This window comes from Populus euphratica, unplaced genomic scaffold (genome assembly GCF_000495115.2).
Source record: "Populus euphratica unplaced genomic scaffold, PopEup_1.0 scaffold159.1, whole genome shotgun sequence".
Classification (NCBI taxonomy): domain Eukaryota; kingdom Viridiplantae; phylum Streptophyta; class Magnoliopsida; order Malpighiales; family Salicaceae; genus Populus; species Populus euphratica.
The window spans coordinates 685769-706825 of NW_011499962.1; the positions used below are offsets into that span (position 1 = coordinate 685769).

The 21057-nt window shown below is 29.8% G+C and overlaps 1 protein-coding gene and 1 long non-coding RNA gene across 2 annotated transcripts; both read right to left on the reverse strand.

Moving 5' to 3' along the window:
* Positions 1-338: 338 nt before the first annotated feature.
* On the reverse strand, positions 339-2354 carry LOC105138807 (nitric oxide synthase-interacting protein-like). The gene is made up of 2 exons (XM_011045028.1): positions 2035-2354; positions 339-1245 (listed from the first exon to the last, which is right to left on the reverse strand). Exons 1-2 carry the CDS (start codon positions 2271-2273, stop codon positions 570-572), a joined length of 915 nt encoding a protein of 304 aa, XP_011043330.1. The 5' UTR covers positions 2274-2354; the 3' UTR covers positions 339-569.
* A 6385-nt stretch (positions 2355-8739) lies between these two features.
* Positions 8740-20465, reverse strand: LOC105138809 (uncharacterized). The gene is made up of 3 exons (XR_844860.1): positions 20403-20465; positions 14916-14918; positions 8740-9069 (listed from the first exon to the last, which is right to left on the reverse strand). It is a non-coding gene; the product is annotated as an uncharacterized LOC105138809 (long non-coding RNA).
* Positions 20466-21057: the final 592 nt, after the last annotated feature.

A 21057-nucleotide genomic window follows, 5' to 3' on the forward strand; every position in this document is an offset into this window, starting at 1 on the left:
GATGCTGTTGCCTGATTTCACAAAGGGCTGCAAACAGGAACAGGTTTATATATAGTTTATATTTGCATGAATTATTTTTTAATTTTTTTATATAAAATATTAAAATTTTAAATATTATTTTTTAATTTTTTCAACTTGATCTATATTAATCGTCATCAACCTATGCAACCCGAAATCTGACTTCTTGATCAGGAATCTCGCTTCTTGATCGGGTTAATTTCCACATCAAGATTGATAACTACAACCAATCAAAAATGATAGCATCAGGGAAAGAACAGACCATGCCCTCCATGGCCTTGCAAAACCATGCAGCCATGCATATTTTGGCGATAATAAACTACAATCCCAATCGAGGTCATTTTCAGTCTAGTTATTGGTTTATGGCATTCACCAAAAAAAAAAAAAAATTGTATCACCAGTGGTTATCTTAATGTAAACAAACTCATAGCAACACATCACACTGCAAAGCGAGTGGATGACCATCTAAAGCAAAAGGACCTCGGTTTGCCGTTTATGATGATGCAAAAGAAACTACAACAAGACTACTATATTGTACAATTGCTTGGAGTTTAAGTTTTCGTGGCTGGTCTCACAAGTCCCAATCCTGAACCGCTACCCAGATGCTTGAAGTCTGTTGCCACAAGGTGATCACCGTGGCCAGCAAACCCTGTTCCGCCTTTTTCCAAGTTCACCAAATTGCGCTCTTTACAACCCTTACTGCAAGCCAGACAAACCTTGTCAACAGCCATAAATTTGTCAGCGCACTTCTTGCAGAAGACATGACCACAAGAACTTAATGCCACCAGTGAGAGCGTATTGGTGAGAGTGACCTTGCAGCTAGGACAAATGAAGGTCTTATCAAGAGAACTGGATGATTTCTTTTCACTGGTGTCTTCTGTGAAGTAGACAGGGAACAGGCTCTTCAGCTTGAGCTTTTCCTTGCCTTCTGGGCAGACAGTGCTTGTGGAAGGGGCATCCACTTTAACCGGAGCAACAGGCGTGGCCGAGGGCAGCCAAAATGCTTTCATTGTCCGGAGAGCTTCCTCTTCATACGAAGTGACCTTCACACTGTTTGCCCCATGGAAACCATTCTTGTCTTGGCTGTGGTTTCTATCGCTGTACTGTGGAACTGCACCATGATTTTGCTGATCAAATGCATCAAGCTCTCTGGCCTTCTGCGACATCAACTTCTCTGCTTCCTCCTCCTTTTCCTGTTTCTTCTGCAATTCATGGGAAGCTAGCTTCCTGGCAGACAACAGAAAAACACACTTCTCATTACAAAATTGGTACAGTGAAGAATAAAAGAAGATAACACACTACATCAAAACAGGCAAAAACAACGCAGGAAACTGTCTTTCCTTCAGGTAAAAAGGCTGAGCTAGCATAGGCTCTCTTATCTTTAATTAAAGTTCCAATCTGCCTACTTTCAGTCCATAACAATAAAAGAAAGGGGAACAAATTGCACTAAAAGCCAGTTCCAATTGAGGTCTAAAATAAAATTGTCACATGACCATTTTTCCCTCTAAATCTTTCCCATGAAGTACAACGACCAATATCTTCACATCTTAAATCGTTAACTAATAATCAGGAAAGAAGGAGCCAAGTATTATACATGCACACAAGTGAACTTCTAAAAGTAGATTATGGCAGTCCAGACTACACAAAAGCATGGCCTGCCACAACAAAACTTACCAATTTAACCTCCAACTCACATTTCAACCTTCCAGACAAAATTTAAACAATGATCTCTCACATCTCATTTCAATTTCAGTTCCCAACTTCACACTAAACTCAAAATTCTACTTAATTGAGCTCAAATTTCACTACAAATTGCCATCAAAACAAAACCTTACAGAGATAAGCATTTAACATTGCTAAAACCAAACTCCATCATCTATATAAAACAAAACCCAGAATTCAATAAACAAGTTCCTCTGTTACCAACATGAAAATCAAAACAAAAAACAAAAAAATCATTAAACAAAAACGCAAATGAATTCGTAAAAAAATAAAAGGAACCCAAGTAGCTATTACCTTTGAATGTCTTTCTTTTGGGCTAAGAGGCATTCTAAGATGCACTCTTTACAAAAGACATGACCTTTTTGACAAGACATTGGATCTATAAATGGTTTCAAGCAGAGACAGCAAGCATCAAATGGCTTGATCGAATCCTTTCCAAGCCTCTCCTTTTGTGTCCCATACCCTAACTTTCTCTTCTCATCATACGTGAAAAAAGCTAAATCGTTGTTGTTTTTTGAGTGTCTTTGCGGCATTCTTTACAGAAACCCTTATAAAATTTTGAATTTGAGAGAAGAAAAGCTAGGAATTGTGATAATTTGGCGATTTTTTTTTTGGGGGGGGGGGGGGGGTTCTAACGCGCTTCTAACGCTGACTTGACGCTGGTGTGCGAGGCGACATGTCGTCTCTAACATGAACTATAAGACGGTAGGAGTTGCTTTCAGTCCCTCAAGTATGAATATTTAGTCAGTTAACTCTTCTACTTATTGGTATTGCTGAAACCAAACCCTTTTCATTCCACACACACATATATATGTATATGTATGTATGTATGTATGTATGTATTAATGGACGACTTTCTAATAATTAAAAGTTTTTTAAACATAACTTATGATAAATAACTTGTGAGAAAAATAAGTTAAGTTAGAAATATATTTAATGGTTTATGACTCAAATTAAACTTTGAAATCCGTAAATTAAAAATTAAATTGAATTATATTAATGATCTTATAGTTTGAAAATGATAATATTTTATATCCTATTTTTTCTTGCATGTTAATATTCTTTAATGTAGACCCTTTGAAAACAATTAAATACATGCATATATACATATGCATAATACATACATTCACATTCGCAAATACATTAATGACAATTAAACTATAATAACCATAACACTTAAATTAAATCTTGAAGAAACAATTGCAACTATAACACCTAAATTAATCTAATTAATCTTGAAGCATTGTAGTGTATGATTTCGATGTTTGTTAAACTTTATAACAATAATAAAATTGTGATAACTTAAATGGTAATTAAATTTATAGAACAAAAACTCAAAGCATTCGCTAAGATCCTATTTTTTATTGCTAATGGTTATTTTTTAAGGTATTTTAAAAAAATATATTAAAATAATATTTTTTTTAAAATTTTATTTTTAATATTAGCACATTAAAATTAAAAAAAAATCCAAAAAAATATTTAAAGAAAAAAATAATTTTAGAAAATTTAAAGATTGTTTTATTTTTTTCTTTAAATATTTTTTTTGATTTTTTTTTCAAATTTGTTTCCGTTTATTAGTTCTTTGGTTTTGTTTCATTAATTATTTCTTTTAACAACTCTTACATGGAGCATTATTAGTATTCAGGGGCAGAACCAAGATTTAAAGATAAAGAAAGCAAAGAATAAGTTACTAAGAAATATAAGCGACAAATATCTATAAAGATGACTATAAATTCGAATTATTAAAACAGTATTTGGATATGTAAATTTATCTAAACACTAAGAGACCAAATTTATAACTCAAAATTTAAAATTTTAATGATGAAGCTGAAGCTAGCATTATATCCAATTGAATATAAAATGACATTTTTCAAAGGTCTATTTTAAATATTATATTAGAATTGATGTCCAAATCATATTCTTATTATGATTAAGTGCAATCCTACTATATTAAAATTGCGTTCTTACAAAATTAAAATTTAGTATTACTAAGTAGATTTGAGAAATAGTACAAATGTTCAAATAAAAGATTTATGGCAACCTTATTGATGAATTTTAAGGTTTAATGATGAATTTTGCCACCCTTCAAATTTTAAAAGATTTATGGCATCAATCATTCAATTCTTCTACTAATTTGTTGCTAACTTTATTGATTTTAAAATTTAAGGTATTATTTATTTAATTCTTATTTTATTATTTTGATAATTTAATTTTTATTTTAAAGGGACTTTTTCAGGACTATTATAGTCAAGTAACCCTAAAATAGTTAGAACTTAATAGTTACACATTCACATTCAGGTCTTGACATGTGATCCTAGAAAGAGATAACATTTGAGTTTGTTGCTTTCTCTAATGTTAATATAAATGATATGTAATTTTTATAAAATTAATTTAAAGTCATAGAATATCCCATTGAAAGTTTATTAAATAAAAGACCTAAAAAATTTTGTAAAATTAATTCATTTGGTTTGCTTGTAAAAAGATATTCTTATTTATTTCTTCTAGTTAGTATATCCAAATATATTTAAAAGAAAATCTTATTACCTAAAAATACATTTTATAGGATGGTTCACCCTTTAACCTGGCCACTATTTGATTTTTCCAACAACAACTCTTAGAAGGAAAATTATTAATATTCAAGGGCAAAACTAAGATTCAAAGCTAAAGAAAACAAAGAACAAACTACTAAAAAATTTCTAGGAATATTTTGATGATTGGAGTTGTGGGTCAATGATGATGAAGCTGAAACTAACATTATATGTAAAGTTTTTAGTGATTGGAGTTGTGGGTCGATAAAAATTTAAAATTTTAAGTTTATATTCCAATACATTTGTTATACCTATAAATATAATGTTTAAATGAAATAATATTTTAATTAGAACAATAGACTTTAAACACAAAGCATGAAAGTCATAGATCGAGTCTGAAGTAAAATTTTCATTTTCTTTTAAAGAAAGCAAATGGAAAAAATAAAAAGGGAGAAAATATCTCTAATTCTTTACTAGTAATTATATTATTCAGCATTTCATCCAAAAAATCTCAAAGTCTCTTGAACTTAATATTTATTTTGGAGGTAAAATATGAAATATAACAAACAAACTTATTAATACGTTCAAGAATATTTTTTTATTTTTTTTATTTTTATACTACCTTCAAGAATTTTAAGATTTAAGGTATCAACATGTAATTCTTTATTTTGATAATTTTAATTCAAATTAATTGGGGATTCTATATTTTTTTAAAAAAAAAAAGCTAGAGAAGAGATATATAAGTCTAGTTTTGTTCAGATGGAATGAATATTGACTTCTAAAGATAATTTAATTTATCATATAACAAATTTAATTACTATCAAATGATTTTTTTTTTGTTTGTAGATTCGAAATGTGGTTTAGTTATACTCGTTAGATATAACAAACTTCACAAATCACCTAATATTTTGAAAACTTATAAAAAATAAAAAATATTTTAAAAACAAAAAAAATTATAAAAAATAAATAATAGAAAATATTTTACCCCCCTATACTCAGCAAGTATAATGGAAAACTTAAGGTTGACTTGTGAATCTTGTCAACCTTCAAACTTTGAAAGATCTAAGGCATCAATCATTTAATTCATCTACTAATTTTTGCTTTTCTTAAAAATATTTAAAGATTAGAGGCATTATTTATTTAATCTTTATTTTATTATTTTGATTATTTAGTTTCTAATTTAGGGGGGTTTCATTATTATTTTAAGAGTATTTTTTATGCTTGGAGTTATAGATAACAAAACAAATAATAATGAATTTTATTTTTTTAATAATTTGATGGAAATTCTTTTGTTGTTTCAAAACAATTAAATTTATATCTAATTACAATCAAAATGAAAGAAAAGGACTTGTGAAATCTTGATTTGATAACCCAAATTAACCTTAAATTTATGTCTTATTCCTTTCTTTTTTATTTTTATACTACCTTCAAAAATCTTAAAATTTAAGGTATTAACCATTTAAGTCTTTATTTTAATAAATAAACCTATAAAACATGAATTCATGATGATAATAACCAATTAATTGATTAATTTACTCTTCGATCAACATTTTACTTTAGATGATTTTGGTGATGTGGTTTGCTTCCCACACTATTTATCCAACGTTCAATTCGAATGAAAAACCTCAAGATTTTGTTTTTATAAAATCAACAATTTATATGAATGGATAGACTTTTAAGGAATGATTTAATCTGCTTATTCAATTGAACATTTTTTAGAATTTGTTTGAGTTTATTGGTTATTTGGCTTTGTTTTATTGAGTTGATTTTTCCATCAACAACTCCTTTAAGGACCATTATTAATATTTAAGGGAAAAAACAAGATTTAAAAGCTACAAGAAAACAAAGAACAAACTACTAAAAATTTCAAGAAATATCTTTGAAGATTGAAGTTGTGGGTCAGTGATGATGAAGTTGGAATTAACATTATATGTCAATTTTTCAATGACTGGAGTTGTGGCTCAAATGCAAATTTATGATTTTAAGTTCATATTCCAATTTATTTAATCTACCTATAAATATAATGTTTAAATGAAATTTTTTTTAAATATCAAGCATAAAAATCATTGATCAAGTTTGAAGCAAAATTCTCAATTTCTTTTAAAATAAATAAATAAATAAATATCTTTAATTCTTTATTAATAAGTATCATTTCACATTTCATTCAAAAAATCTCAAAGTCTTCTTGAACTTAATATTTATTTTAAATGCAAAATATGAGATATAACTAACACACTTACTAACATGTTCAGAAATATTTTTTACTTTCTTTTTTTATTTTTATACTACCTTCAAGAATCTTAAAGCATTAATAATATAATTCTTTATTTTGATCATTTTCATTCAAATTAAATGGGGATTCTACAAAATAAGCTTTTAAAAAAATATATGAAAAGAAATAATAGAATTATTTTTTTTCCATGCACTCACCAAGTATATAGAAAAAAACTTAAGTTTGAATAATGAATCTTGTCAACCTTCAAACTTTGAAAGATTTAAAGCACAAGTCATTTAATTCACCTACTAATTTTGCTCACCTTGAAATATTTAAAGAATAGAAGAATTATTTATTTAATCTTAAAGAATTGAAGTATTATTTATTTAATCTTTATTTTATTATTTTAATTATTTAGTTTCTAATTTAAGGGAGTTTCATAATTATTTTAAGAGCATTTTTTATTTTTTAAAATATTTGATGGAAGTTCTTTTGATGTTTCAAAACAATTAAATTTATATCTTATTACAATCAAAATGAAAAAAGAAAAAAGAAAAATAGTTAGGGAAGAGGTATATAAATCTGGTTTTGTTTGGATGGAATGAATATGGACTTCTAAAGATAACTTAACTTATCATATTACAAATTTAATTAATATTAAATGATTCATTTTATTTTTTATATAGATTAGAGATGTGATTTAGTTATACTTGTTAGATATAACAAACTTCATAAATCACCTTAAGCTTTAAAAACTATGTTTTTTTTTAAAAAAATAAAAAATTATGAAAAGAAATAATAGAAAATATTTTTTTTTCCATGCACTCACAAGGTATATTATGAATTGTGAATCTTGTCAACCTTCAAACTTTGAAAGATTCAGAGCACAAATCATTTAATTCCTCAACTAATTTTTGCTCACCTTGAAATATTTAAAGAATTGGGTCATTATTTATTTGATCTTTATTTTATTATTTTGATTATTTAGTTTCTAATTTAAGGGGGTTTTATAATTATTTTAAGAGTATTTTTTATGCTTGGAGTTATAGAAAAAAAAAAAACAATGAATTTTATTTTTTAAAATAGTTGATGGAAGTTCTTTTGATGTTTCAAAACAATTAAATTGATATCTTATTACAATCAAAATGAAAAAGGAAAAAAGAAAAGGAAAAGGAAAAAGAAAAGGACTTGTGACATCTTGATTTGAAAACCCAAATTAACCTAAAATGTATTAGAAAGTAGTGCAGTGTAGAAAGACTTTTCAAGTCCAGTAAGCACAAAAATCATCAACACATTGCTTATACTTTCCTAAATATAAACAGAGACAAGCAAAGCAAAGATCAGAGAACACTGCTTCAGTAAAGCTGCAAGAAAGGAAGCATGAAGAATTGAGATGCGCAATTAGCAAAGAAGTAAAACAAACCATACATCTCAAGGAAAAATGCAACATCCAACTCATAACCCTTGTAGTTGGGCTATATTTTGAGCATCCAAGTTCACCTTTCTATTCCTTTGTCTGCTCAGCTAGAAAAGATCTTCATCTTTCAAGTTAGTGATCAGTCTTCAATGGCTCAACATACTTGAAAAATATAGCCCAAACTACAGACCAGTTTCAAACAGTTGGCTTGGTTGAAGAATGAAGGCCCCGACCCGGCCAATTAAATATACAACCCATTTGTTACACTCTCTATAGCTAACAGTAGCAGCAGTATTCAAGTTCCACAATTAGTTTCCATAACTCCATCGCAAACGGTGAGTGCATGGGAAATCTAAGAAACCATTTTAGTTCAAAGATAAATGGTGGAGTTTCAGAAACTAAAAGCTAAACGAAGATCCTGCTACTACATTTTTTACAAAGAACAAATTTCAAACAGATTCTGAATACATGGAAATCAAGTCAACCAAGACCAACTATTTGAAACCAAAGAGGCTTATGGGCTGGACATTCACATAAAAAAATAGCTCATTCAATGCAATTGTCATAGCCTAATGATTGCAAGAATATCGAAACTAACAGCAGCATACAACACTGAAAGTATAAGAGCTAAGAAAATGCTATCTTTCTGTACATTTCAAATCACCAAAGAAGAAAGGACTTAGATTTCTATTTGGGATGGAAGGGCACAACTAAAATATAAGCATCAACTAACTACTTCAAATATTATGAAATAATTCATACTGAAGTTAGCATTTCAAAATAATTTTGTCAGTTTGAACATTGAAAAGATTTGATGGAACAAGAGAGCATACCTTGGTCATTAGCATCATTGAAAAGATTTGATGGAACAAGAGATCATACCTTGGTCACTCGCATCAACTAGCTTCTTTATAGGTATAAGTTTTGCCACCCATATTCAGAGCCTACAGCAACATTTGCACTTTGTGTAATAACACAATCCACATATATGTCAAATTAGAATCTTTACAGAAACTTCATCAGCATTATTAGCGTGATTAGGTGAAGATACTACAATGAGATAAATTCCAAGATGAAAGCAAAATGTATGGAATAATACACCAAGAAACAATTACCTTCTGCCCATGAACCTTTTCCAAGGTTCTGGATTTTGTCTCTTTGCCAAAGACCTAAATTTTGAACTACTAACTGACACTATGAATGAAGAGCAAGAGATTCTTATGGGAAAGGTTTCCTCTTACACACCCATGAAGAACTTACAGATCGTTGGAGAGGAAAGGTTTATCATGAAATCTACATATTCATGACCCAGACCGTTGAATTTCTATAATTACATTTTCCATGAGATAACATCTTTAACGCTTTATATACAATAAAAATTTACTTATGTTAGACAGCATGATGACAGGGCAATATGGCATTTGCGCTTCTAATTGAAACAAAAGCATCGCAACAAAGAAAACCTTTTAATTCCTATTTCATCAACCACTTACATCACAGATGACATCCACAGCCAAAAGAGATGCCACCGTCAACAGGGGAAACAAAGGTTTCATTTATATCATTTTAATTCTTTTTCAGTGCAAGAATGGAACAAATCATTTCATTTTACTGAATTGCCAAAAAAATAATACTAGTGGAAGGTAATGATAGGCCGTGATTGATGACAGGCTAAGCAGACATCAGAGCATGTCAGAAATTTTATGTCAACAGAGAAGAAACTGATACTCAGATAGCGAGTCTTGAACTAAAAGATGTAGCCAAGAGCCTTACAAGCTGGATAGTATTCAACCTCAAGATGATCTCAGTATCAAGCAGAAACTAGCATCCTTGCACAAACAAGCATAGAAAAAAAAGATAATGATTTAACTTACAGCAAGTTCATCATACTCATCTTTACCAACAATGAAAATGCTGACATCCCCAAGCACTTTGTACACTCGGCAAGAAAAATATAACATAAATAATTCAAGTACAATTCACTAAAAGGGAAAAAATCCTGAGTCAAGTTATTGAAAAAATTAGAAACTGCTGGTTTCTGATAACAATTCTATACTATTACAGAAAGTAGAAGAACAAGGAATAGTCCGTGCCAACACTGCAACTGAACTTTTTTTGATCTACTTTTCTACCTGAAGTAATAGAACCATAAAAGGAAAGGTTTCTGATACAACTGAAACGCTATCTGAATAGTGATAAAAAAAACTTTTGTTTGGCATGTAACATCATCAATTTGGCAGTTTAATTAGTTCTGTTTTCCTTGGTGAAACTTTTGAACTGTCTATTAGTACCTTAACCAAGAGACTGGATCAAAATGTGGCGAAGCTGAGTCATCCGTGATATACTTGATGGATTGAATACTATAAGAAATATGATATACCCAACAAGCACCTAGAAGTGGATTGTTGAAGAATTAACATGTACTGATCAATGAGTCATAATTTGCATGAGCAACCGTTGCCTATATTATCCCTATACGATCCTGCAGAACTGCCTCTTCATATTATCAGAGTTCCACAATTTACTCTAAAGCAGACATGACTAGACTAAAATTTATGAACTGAAAAGCAAAAAACTGTGTTTCCCAAACTGAGAGTAGATACTACAAGATGAGAAAATCCAGGATTCATAATTTCCAAAAACAAAAGTTTATATATACATATAAGCCACACCACCATTTTAAGTGTACAGTGAACATCAATTATTCATTACACCAAAAACCACCTCAACTAAATGGGAAAGAAAACATGAAAATGATAGGGAAGAAAGAAAACATGTTTCATTGAGTTCCATTTTTAAGATCATTTTGTATGGAAAGATACGCAATGCAAGTACTCATTTTCAACTTAAAATAAATAAAATTAGGAAAGGTTAATTTTTTAGCATTTCAATTTCCTGCTCCCAATTGACATAATTAGCAAGCAAACAATTTTGTTGATAGCAAATAGGTAACACAATCTGGCAGGAGAAAGCTCAAACATACGATACTTAGAGAATTCTTTTGCTATGGACAGAGGTTAATAACACAAACATAAACATAAACAAAAATTCAAATTATAGTAAAAAAATTTGCAAGAAAATGAGAAACCAATTTAAAAAAAATTAAACCCCATTAAATAGGAAGTGAAATTAAAATCTAACCAATTAAAGGGTTTCTTGTTCTTATAATCCTAATTCTTTAAAAGTAAGAATTAAATGAAAGAATATAAGCACCTTGAAATCTAAAAGATCCAAAAAACATCAACTTTGAAAATTCTCCACCCCCTTAATAAATTCCAGAAATCAATCAGGGAAACAAGACAAAGTTTACATGCAAATCGGTAGAATATGATCAAAACAAATCATAGAATCACAAGATATTAAAGACACTCTCCCTTAGAAAACAAATTGTATAATTATACCAAGAGAAGGAGAGATGGGTACTTACAGAGAATCTGAGTATCATGAACACTCTCCCTCATAGCGAATTTGAAATTCGCTATGATCACATGAAAAATCAAACTTCATATAGAGATTTTTAACAGCTAAAACAAAAATGTTGTTTCTAAAGAGAAAGAGAGAGTTTTTCTTTTTAAGAAATTGAAAAAAGTTGAGATTTAGAGAGAGACTGGATTTATATAGTGGAAGAGAATTTCAGAGAATTCAAAAAATATTCGACCGTTGCATGAACTGAACGAACGACACTACATTTGGTTTTTCTCTTGCTTTAGACTGGTCAAGGAAAATTTTCTAAACGACGACTGGATTTATTGGGACTTAGTTTGGGAAACTAATTAAACACTTTTATTTAAAGCCAATTATGAATAAAATTGATTAGGTTTTATTAAAGTTGGGTGAGAGCTCCTCTCATCCCATCACACACTCAATATTTGGTTTTATTTAATATTACAATTCATGGATGAAGATTTATTATTTTTATGCTTTAGTTCCTTATGTTGTGATTTTGTGCATCATAATAATTCTATTTCTTGGAGGCGTTATATCTATATATAAAAAACTTAAGGCCATATAACCTAATATGATTTATTAGTATTTTAAAATTTAAAATTTTTTAAAAATATTATCGTAATATATAAAAAAATTGTCAGAAAACTTAAGGTTGAGTGGTAAATCTTGTCACCTTTCAAACTCGGAAAGATATAAGATATTAATATTTTAATTCTTCTACTAATTTGTTACTCACCTTCAAATATTTAAAGATTTGAGGCATTATTTATTTAATTTTTATTTTGATTATTTAGTTTTTAATTTAAGGTGTTTCATAATTATTTTTAGAGTATTTTTTATGCTTCGAATTATAAAAAAACAAAACAAATAACAATGTATTTTATTATAAGAGTATTTACTTAATTTTTCCAAAACTTGGGTTAATAAAAAATTATAGTCATACTCATAAAACACTATTTATTTAAATAATATTTTGTATAATTATTTTTTTGATATTTTTTAATTTTCACTATTCAACAATCCAATTTTTTTTTAGTCTTATCCTTGAATATTAAGTTATTGTAAGACTTATGCTTTACATTTTTTTTTTATTTTTTATTAAATTGTCACAATCTCATGTTCTGGATCATGAAGTTTTTTTTCTATTAAATATTTTTTTAATTGGACTTTGTAATTGTTTTTAATTTACTTCCTATGAAATTAGGCTCATGAATTCAAAAGTTAACTCAGGTTAATTCGATTTTTTTTGTCTTTTAAATTAATTTATTTTTTCAATTTCACCTTCCAACATCTCAATTGTTTTATTCAATTTCACCATTTAATTTTAGATTATTTGTGAATTGAATTTTGTAATTTTTTCAATTTACTTTTTATAAAGTTATCCCAAATCTTATAGATATGTTTTTTATTCCTTGATTTTAACCTTTAACATTGCATATGTTGGAAATTGAGTTTTTTAATTTTTTTTTATGAAGTCATCTCAGTTTAATAATCTTAGTTGTATATTTAACAAGTTAACTCGAGTTCATTTAAATTATTATTTTATTAATTTTTTTAATAATTTTATCATTTAACATTAGTTTAATTAAAAAATAAAATTTTTAATTTTTATTATTTATTTTCTATAAAATTATCATGATATTATGATCATTATCTCAATTTTTATAGTGGTTTAATCTAATTGCCTAGTCCACTCCCCCCCGCCCACAGAAATTTCTACCTCCCCTCTCCCCTCAAATAATAAAAAAAAACCTTAATATCTTTTAAGCTTGTCAAAGCTCATTACTGATTTTTCATTTGGTTTTCTAGTAAAAGGATATTTTTATTTATTTCTTCAAGGTAGCATATCCAAATATATTTAAAAGAAAATCTTATTACGGAAAAATACATTGTAAAAAAAAAATCACTTGTAAAAATTAATGATTTGGTTCATCAAAATAATGAATAGTTGAACCCTTAGGACAAGAACTTCTTTATATATATATATATGACAAATCATTAATCTTTTTAAACATAGAAAATACATATTTCATCATATCCCCCTCTATCAAATATATTATACGTAGATGCATGAAGCATAAATCTCCTCCAATCAAAACACAGGTTATTTGTCCATAAAAAACATGTTGAATATTTCTTCTTTTACCATTTGCAAATTCAATATACTTTTAATAGTATTCTAAGCCAAATTCTATTTAGCCGAAATGCTTGCAAGTAGAATATGCTAAATCTTATTTAGCTGAAATGCTTGCAAGTAGAATATGCTAAATCATAAAAGATTTATTGAAATTGATGATACCTCTAACCTTTCCGTATTTTATTCATTTTAGTTCTCAAGTTTCCAGCCTAAAAGCTAAATGAAGATCCCGCTACTGTATTTTTTACAAAGAACAAATTTCAAACAGATTCTGAATACATGGAAATCAAGTCAACCAAGACCAACTATTTGAAACCAAAGAGGGTTTTGAGCTGGACATTCATATAAAAAAAATAGCTCATTCAATGAAATTGATCATAAGCTCCATGCAAGCAGAAAAGCTTAAAACAAATCGTATGCTTAAATTGATGATAAGCTACTGCAACTTTATGATACTTTTTATTGATTGATTGTAAAGCTTGTATTCTAAATCCCGCTCAGTCCTATTGAACACCAACACCTTTGGGCTCCTACTCTTCATTACGTTCTCTAAATAGCATATGTGGAACGACTAACACCCCAAATCCCAACGAAAGCTAAAATCATACAGACGAAACAAAAAACAAGCCAGTCCTATCTTTGGTGAAGATGAATTCTGATCCCATTCTAGAAAATTGAATGTGCTACTAGTGTTTCAATAGAAAACTTGGCCAAGTTTTGATGTGCTACTGCTACCTAAAAACTTGGCCAAGTTTTCTATTGAAACACAAACTAAAATTTTCCCTCAAGAAAGGTTATGGCCCCATAAAGAAAGAAAGAAAAAGTGAAAATGTATAAGAACTAACAGCAGCTTACAACACTGAATGTATAAGAGCTCAGAAATGCCATCTTTTTGTACTTTCCAGATCACCAAAGAAGAAAGGGCCTAAATTTCTATTTGGGATGGAAGAGCACAACTAAAATACAAGCATCATCTAACTACTTCAAACATTGTGAAATAATTCTTACTGAAGTTAGCATTTCAATATAATTTTGTCAGTTTCAACATTGAAAAGATTTGATGGAACAAGAGAGCATACCTTGATCAGTAGCATCAACTAGCTTCTTTATAGATAACAAGTTTCGCCACCCATACTCAGAGCCTACAACAACATTTGAACTTCGTGTCATAACGTAATCCACCTATCTATGTGTCTCGAATGCCTTGGTCAAATTAGAATGTTTACAGAAACTTCATCAGAAATATTAGCGTGATTTGGTGAAGATACTAAAATAAGATAAATTCGATGATGGAAGCAAAATGTGTGGAATAAAACACCAAGAAACAATTACCTTCTGCCCATTAACCTTTTCCAAGGTTCTGAATTTTGTCTCATTGCCAAAGACCTATCAATATACATGTAGACAAAAGATAAATAAGTTTTGAACCACTAACTGACACTATGAATGAAGACCAAGAGATTCTTATGGGAAAAGTTTTTTGTTACACACCTAAGAAGAACTTACAGATTTTTGGAGTGGAAAGGTTCATCATAAATCTACATATTCATGACTCAAACCGTTGAATTTCTACAAGTATAACCACAAATTCCTTGAGATAGAGCAACCTTAATAAGCTAATCTTAAATACAGTTGAGTTCAATAAAATCAAAATGTAATATAATGGTCCAAGGTTCCATGTCAGATAAAAAAAAAACTTCTAGAAAGACTACCGAGAAAGCAACAGAGCACTGAATACGGTTGCAAAACAAGATACTTCTAAATTCCTCTTGAAGAACAACAAATTCTCCAATAATATAAAACCACCACCGCTGGGAAAAAAATAAAATCAAAGTATCATAAGCATAAAAAGACAATGACGTTGGGAAATGATGAGAGAAACATCATGGAATTCACAAAGGAACCAATGGTCTACCTAAAATGTGTTGATGGATCCTTTCCTTGCCAACCAATGGGTCCTTCCACTGCTAAGATAACCACACAGTTCTTCTCTGTGAAAGGCAGAATCTCATAAGGTCTTCAAAGCTGCCTAGAGTTTAGACGTAGTGCTCTATAATAATGCAAGCAGGGAGCCTTCATGTTTCAAAAACTAACGACCTTCATGTTTCAAAAACTAACAACCTAATTACATGCAATATGTAGATGGAAACGTTAAGGACTCGTACGGACCACATATCTAGGAAACAAGCAATTCAAATGTATATTTTAAATACGTTGAGCTGATTCTATTTTGACAACACCCAAACGATCCATGGAACCTTCAGAAGAAGGGATACTTGGTGCACAGGAACTGCATCATTAGAAATATATAGACAGCTCTGCAGCCTCTGCAAGCATTACTCTTGCGAGCATTAAAGAGAAAACAAGTCACTAAATTAAAAGAAACGCCAAAGAGTAGTTTCAAAATGGAGATCAATAGCTTTGATAGTTCTCATTTGGCATTACTGGTTTGTAATAATGTCAATAAGAACATAGGATGAATAATACCCGGGTACAAGTGCTTCAGTTACAAGCATATACGGATTTCTCTTCTTACCATGTCAAATCATCTTCATACCCAAATCTCACTAGAGATTTGGCCTCGAGAAACATCCACTAGTAGATTTAGTTACTAAATATCAAGAATGTGATATTACAAATTTCCAACAATCCCTAAATCAGTTGCTTGTTGCAAGAAGGAAAAAACATCTGTAACCCCTTATATACAATAAAAACTGTACTTATATTGGGCAGCAACATGACATGACAATATGGCATTTGCGCTTCTAATTGAAACAAAAGCATCGCAACAAAGAAAGCCTATCAATTGCTATTTCATCAACCAGTTACATCACAGATGACATCCACAGCCAAAAGAGATCCCACCGTCAACAGGGGAAACCAAGGTTTCATTTATATCATTTTAATTTTTTTTCAGTGCAAGAATGGAACCAATCATTTCATTTTACTGATTCGCCAAAAAAAAGATTACTACTGGTAGGTAATGGTAGGCTGTGATTGATGACAGGCTAAGCAGACATCAGAGCATGTCAGAAATTTTATGTCAACAAAGAAGAAACTGACACTCAGATAGCGTCTTAAACTAAAAGATGTAGCCAAGAGCCTCACAAACTGGATAGCATTCAACCTCAAGATGATCACAGTATCAAGCAGAAACTAGCATCCTTGCACAAACAAGTATAGAAAAAAGATAATGATTTAACTTACAGCAAGTTCATCATGCTCATCTTTGCCAACAATGAAAATGCTGACATCCTGAAGCACTGTGTAAACTGGGCAAGAAAAATATAACAAAAGTAATTCAAGAATAATTCACTAAAAGGGAAAAAAATCCGGAGTCAAATTATCGAGAAAATTAGAAACTGCTGGTGTACAAATATAAAAGATATTACAATTCTATACTATGACAGAAAGTAGAAGAGGAATAGTCCATGCCAACACTGCAACTTTACTTTTTGGGATCTACTTTTCTCCCTGAAATAATACAACCATACAAGGGAAGGTTTCTGATACAACTGAAACGCTGTCTGAATAGTGATAAAAGACTTTTTTTTGGCCAGTAACATCATCAATTTGACATTTTAATTAGTTCTGCTTTCCTTGGTGAAACTTTTGAACTGCCTATTAGCACCTTAACCAAGAGACAGGAAAAAATGTGGCGAAGCTTACTCATCCGTGATATACTTTGTGGAGTGAATACTGCAAGAAATATGATATACCCAACAAACAACCTTGAAGTGGGTTGTTGAAGAATTAACATATACTGATCAATGAATCATAATTTGCAAGAGCAACCGTTGCCTATATTATCTGAGTTACATAATTTGCTTTAAAGCAGACACGACTAGACTATTATGAACTGAATAGCAAAAAACTGTGTTTCCCACGTAGCAAACTGAGAGTAGATACTATAAGATGAGCAAATCCAGGATTCATAATTTGCAAAAAAAAAAAAGTTTCATATATACATATATGCTGCTCCACCATTTTAAGTATACGGGGAAATTTCCAAAAACAAAAGTTTATATATACATATAAGCCACACCACCATTTTAAGTGTACAGTGAACATCAATTATTCATTACACCAAAAACCACCTCAACTAAATGGGAAAGAAAACATGAAAATGATAGGGAAGAAAGAAAACATGTTTCATTGAGTTCCATTTTTAAGATCATTTTGTATGGAAAGATACGCAATGCAAGTACTCATTTTCAACTTAAAATAAATAAAATTAGGAAAGGTTAATTTTTTAGCATTTCAATTTCCTGCTCCCAATTGACATAATTAGCAAGCAAACAATTTTGTTGATAGCAAATAGGTAACACAATCTGGCAGCAGAAAGCTCAAACATACGATACTTGGAGAATTCATTTGCTATGGACACAGAGGTTAACAATACAAACATAAACAGAAATTCAAATTATAGAAAAAAAACAACTATTTTTGCAAGGTAATGAGAAACCGATTTAAAATTTTTTAACCCCGTTAAATAGAAAGTGAAATTAAAATCTAACCAATTAAAGGGTTTCTTGTTCTTATAATCCTAATCCTTTAAAAGTAAGAATTAATTGAAAGAATATAAGCACCTTGAAATGTAAAAGATCCAAAAAACACCAACTTTGAAAATTCTCCACTGCCTTAATAAATTCAAGAAATCAAACAGGAAACGAGACAAAGTTTACATGCAAATCACTAAAATATGATAAAAAAATCATAAAATCACAAGATGTTAAAGCACTCTCCCTTTGATAACAAATTGTATAATTATAGCGAGAGAGGGAGAGATGGGTACATACTGAGAATTTGAGTGTCATGAACACTCTCCCTTTGAGCGAATTTGAAATTCGCTATGATCACGAAAGATCGAAAAAACATCAACTTATGAAAATTCTCCACTCCCTTAATAAATTCAAGAAATCAAACAGGGAAACGAGACAAAGTTCACATGCAAAACACTAAAATATGATCAAAACAAATCATATAATCACAAGATGTTAAAGATACCTTTGAGAACAAATTGTATAATTATAGCGAGAGAGGGAGAGATGGGTACATACTGAGAATTTGAGTGTCATGAACACTCTCCCTTTGAGCGAATTTGAAATTCGCTATGATCACGAAAGATCGAAAAAACATCAACTTATGAAAATTCTCCACTCCCTTAATAAATTCAAGAAATCAAAGAGGGAAACGAGACAAAGCTCACATGCAAAACACTAAAATATGATCAAAACAAATCATATAATCACAAGATGTTAAAGATACCTTTGAGAACAAATTGTATAATTATAGCGAGAGAGGGAGAGATGGGTACTTACAGAGAATTTGAGTGTCAGGAACACTCTCCCTTTGAGCTAATTTGAAATTCGCTATGATCACATGAAAAATCAAACTTCATACAGAGAATTTGAATGGCTAAAACAAAATTTTTGTTTCTTGAGAGAGAGAGAGAGAGAGAGAGAGGAAAAGAGAGTTCTTCGTTTGCAGAAATTGAAAAATGTTGAGATTTAGAGAGAGAGAGAGAGAGTGGATTTATATAGTGGAAGAGAAATTCAGAGAATTCAAAAAATATTCGACCGTTACTTGAACTGAACGAACGACACTGTGGTCTAGTTTTCTAAACTCCGACGTCTTATTAGGATTTAAACAGAATTTAAATTAGGAAACTAAATAAACACTTTTATTTAAAGCCAATTATGGATAAAATTGATTTGGTTTTATTAGTTGGGTGAGAGCTTACCTCATCCCATGTTTAGAGATTATTTATTAAACACACTCAATATTTTTATTATTTATTATTTATTATTTTTGTTCATATCCATGTTTAGAGATTGTATTTCCTGGTTTTATTTAAAAAATTATTTTATAATAATATTACAATTCATGGATGATGAATTATTATTTTATGCTTTAGTTTTTTATGCTGTAATTTTGTGCATCATAATAATTCTATTTCTTTTAAAAAATTATTTAGTTTGGGTACTAGCGAGCAATAAAAGGATGAAAATTTATTTATTTGACCTAATTGATGTAAGTGTATTTTAAATAAAAAATATATTTTCTTTCCCATGTAACCTGATTTATTAGCATTTTTAATTTTATTTTTTTAAAAAAAAGTGATTGAATCGTAAAAATAAATAGTATCCACAAATTAAATACAAAACTCACACCATTTTTATTTTATCTATTATAAATAGATTGTAACTTTTCAATATTTGGTGACAAGAATAAATATCAATTAATTGCTTATTCTTTTTTGGATTGAAATTATCTCGAACCAAAATTGATTTGTTCAAATTTCAATCAAAAATATTATTTACAATATCATCCTAACCATTAAATAGCAGATTTTTATGATTTTATTTTTTATTTTTTCTATGTACATTATAACATTATTGGAGATTTGAGAGAGAGAAAAAAGAAAAAAATGCAATTATATATAAAAAAAAACCTTTTTGATAATTATATACTATCAAAGGGCTATTAATTAATAATAAATAATAAACTTACAATGTGTTAGTAAAAAGAATGAGATCTCAAGATCCAGTCTCATCTTGTTAGATATTTAATAAAATTGGACATAATAATCCAAAAAGAAAAAAATAACGAGAAAAATTGAGACTCATTTTAAAGACTATGAAGACATTAGTGAAACATCCAAAGAGTATACCGTGGATCAAAACCTTTCATTTCTTCCAAACCAAAGTACGGCCACCTCTGCCCTTGTCATCCCAACACCTCTCTTGTCCTTTCTCATCCAAAATCAAAGAACCTTCCTTTCCTCTTTCTTCTCTCCATCTCCACAAATAGCCATGAACAGCAATCTTTCCAACACAGTTTGCTTCTTCTCCCAAATATGAATGAAGAGCAAGAGATTCTTATGGGAAAGGTTCCCTCTTACACACCACTTACAGCTTGTTGGAGTGGAAAGGTTCATCATGAAATCTACATATTCAGGACTCAGAACGTTGAATTTCTAAGATGACATCCGTAACCCCTTGTATACAATAAAAACTTTACCTATGTTAGGCAGCAAGATGACATGGCAATATGACATTTGCGCTTCTAATTGAAACAAAAGCATCGCAACAAAGAAAACCTATTAATTCCTATTTCATCAACCACATACATCACAGATGACATCCACAGCCAAAACAGATGCCACCATCAACAGAGGAAACCAGGGTTTCATTTATACCATTTTAATTATTTTTCAGTGCAAGAATGGAACCAATCATTTCATTTACTGAATTGCCAAAAAAAACTAATACTGCTGAAAGATAATGGTAGGCTGTGATTGATGACAGGCTAAGCAGACATCAGAGCATGTCAGAAATTTTATGTCAACAAATAAGAAACAACTGACACTCAAATAGCAAGTCTTAAACTAAAAAATGTAGCCAAGAGCCTCACAAGCTGGATAGTATTCAACCTCAAAATGATCTCAGTATCAACCAGAAACTAGCATCCTTGCACAAACAAGAATAGGAAAAAGATAATGATTTAACTGAAAGTTCATCGTCCTCATCTTTGCCAGCAATAAAAATGCTGACATCCCGAAGCACTGTGT

Coding starts and splice junctions, on each gene's coding strand:
- LOC105138807 (XM_011045028.1), bottom strand. CDS start 2,273: ATGCCGCAAAGACACTCAAAAAACAACAACGATTTAGCTTTTTTCACG. Junction 1,246..2,034: donor CAAAAGAAAGACATTCAAAG/GTAATAGCTACT, acceptor GTTGTCTGCCAG/GAAGCTAGCTTCCCATGAAT.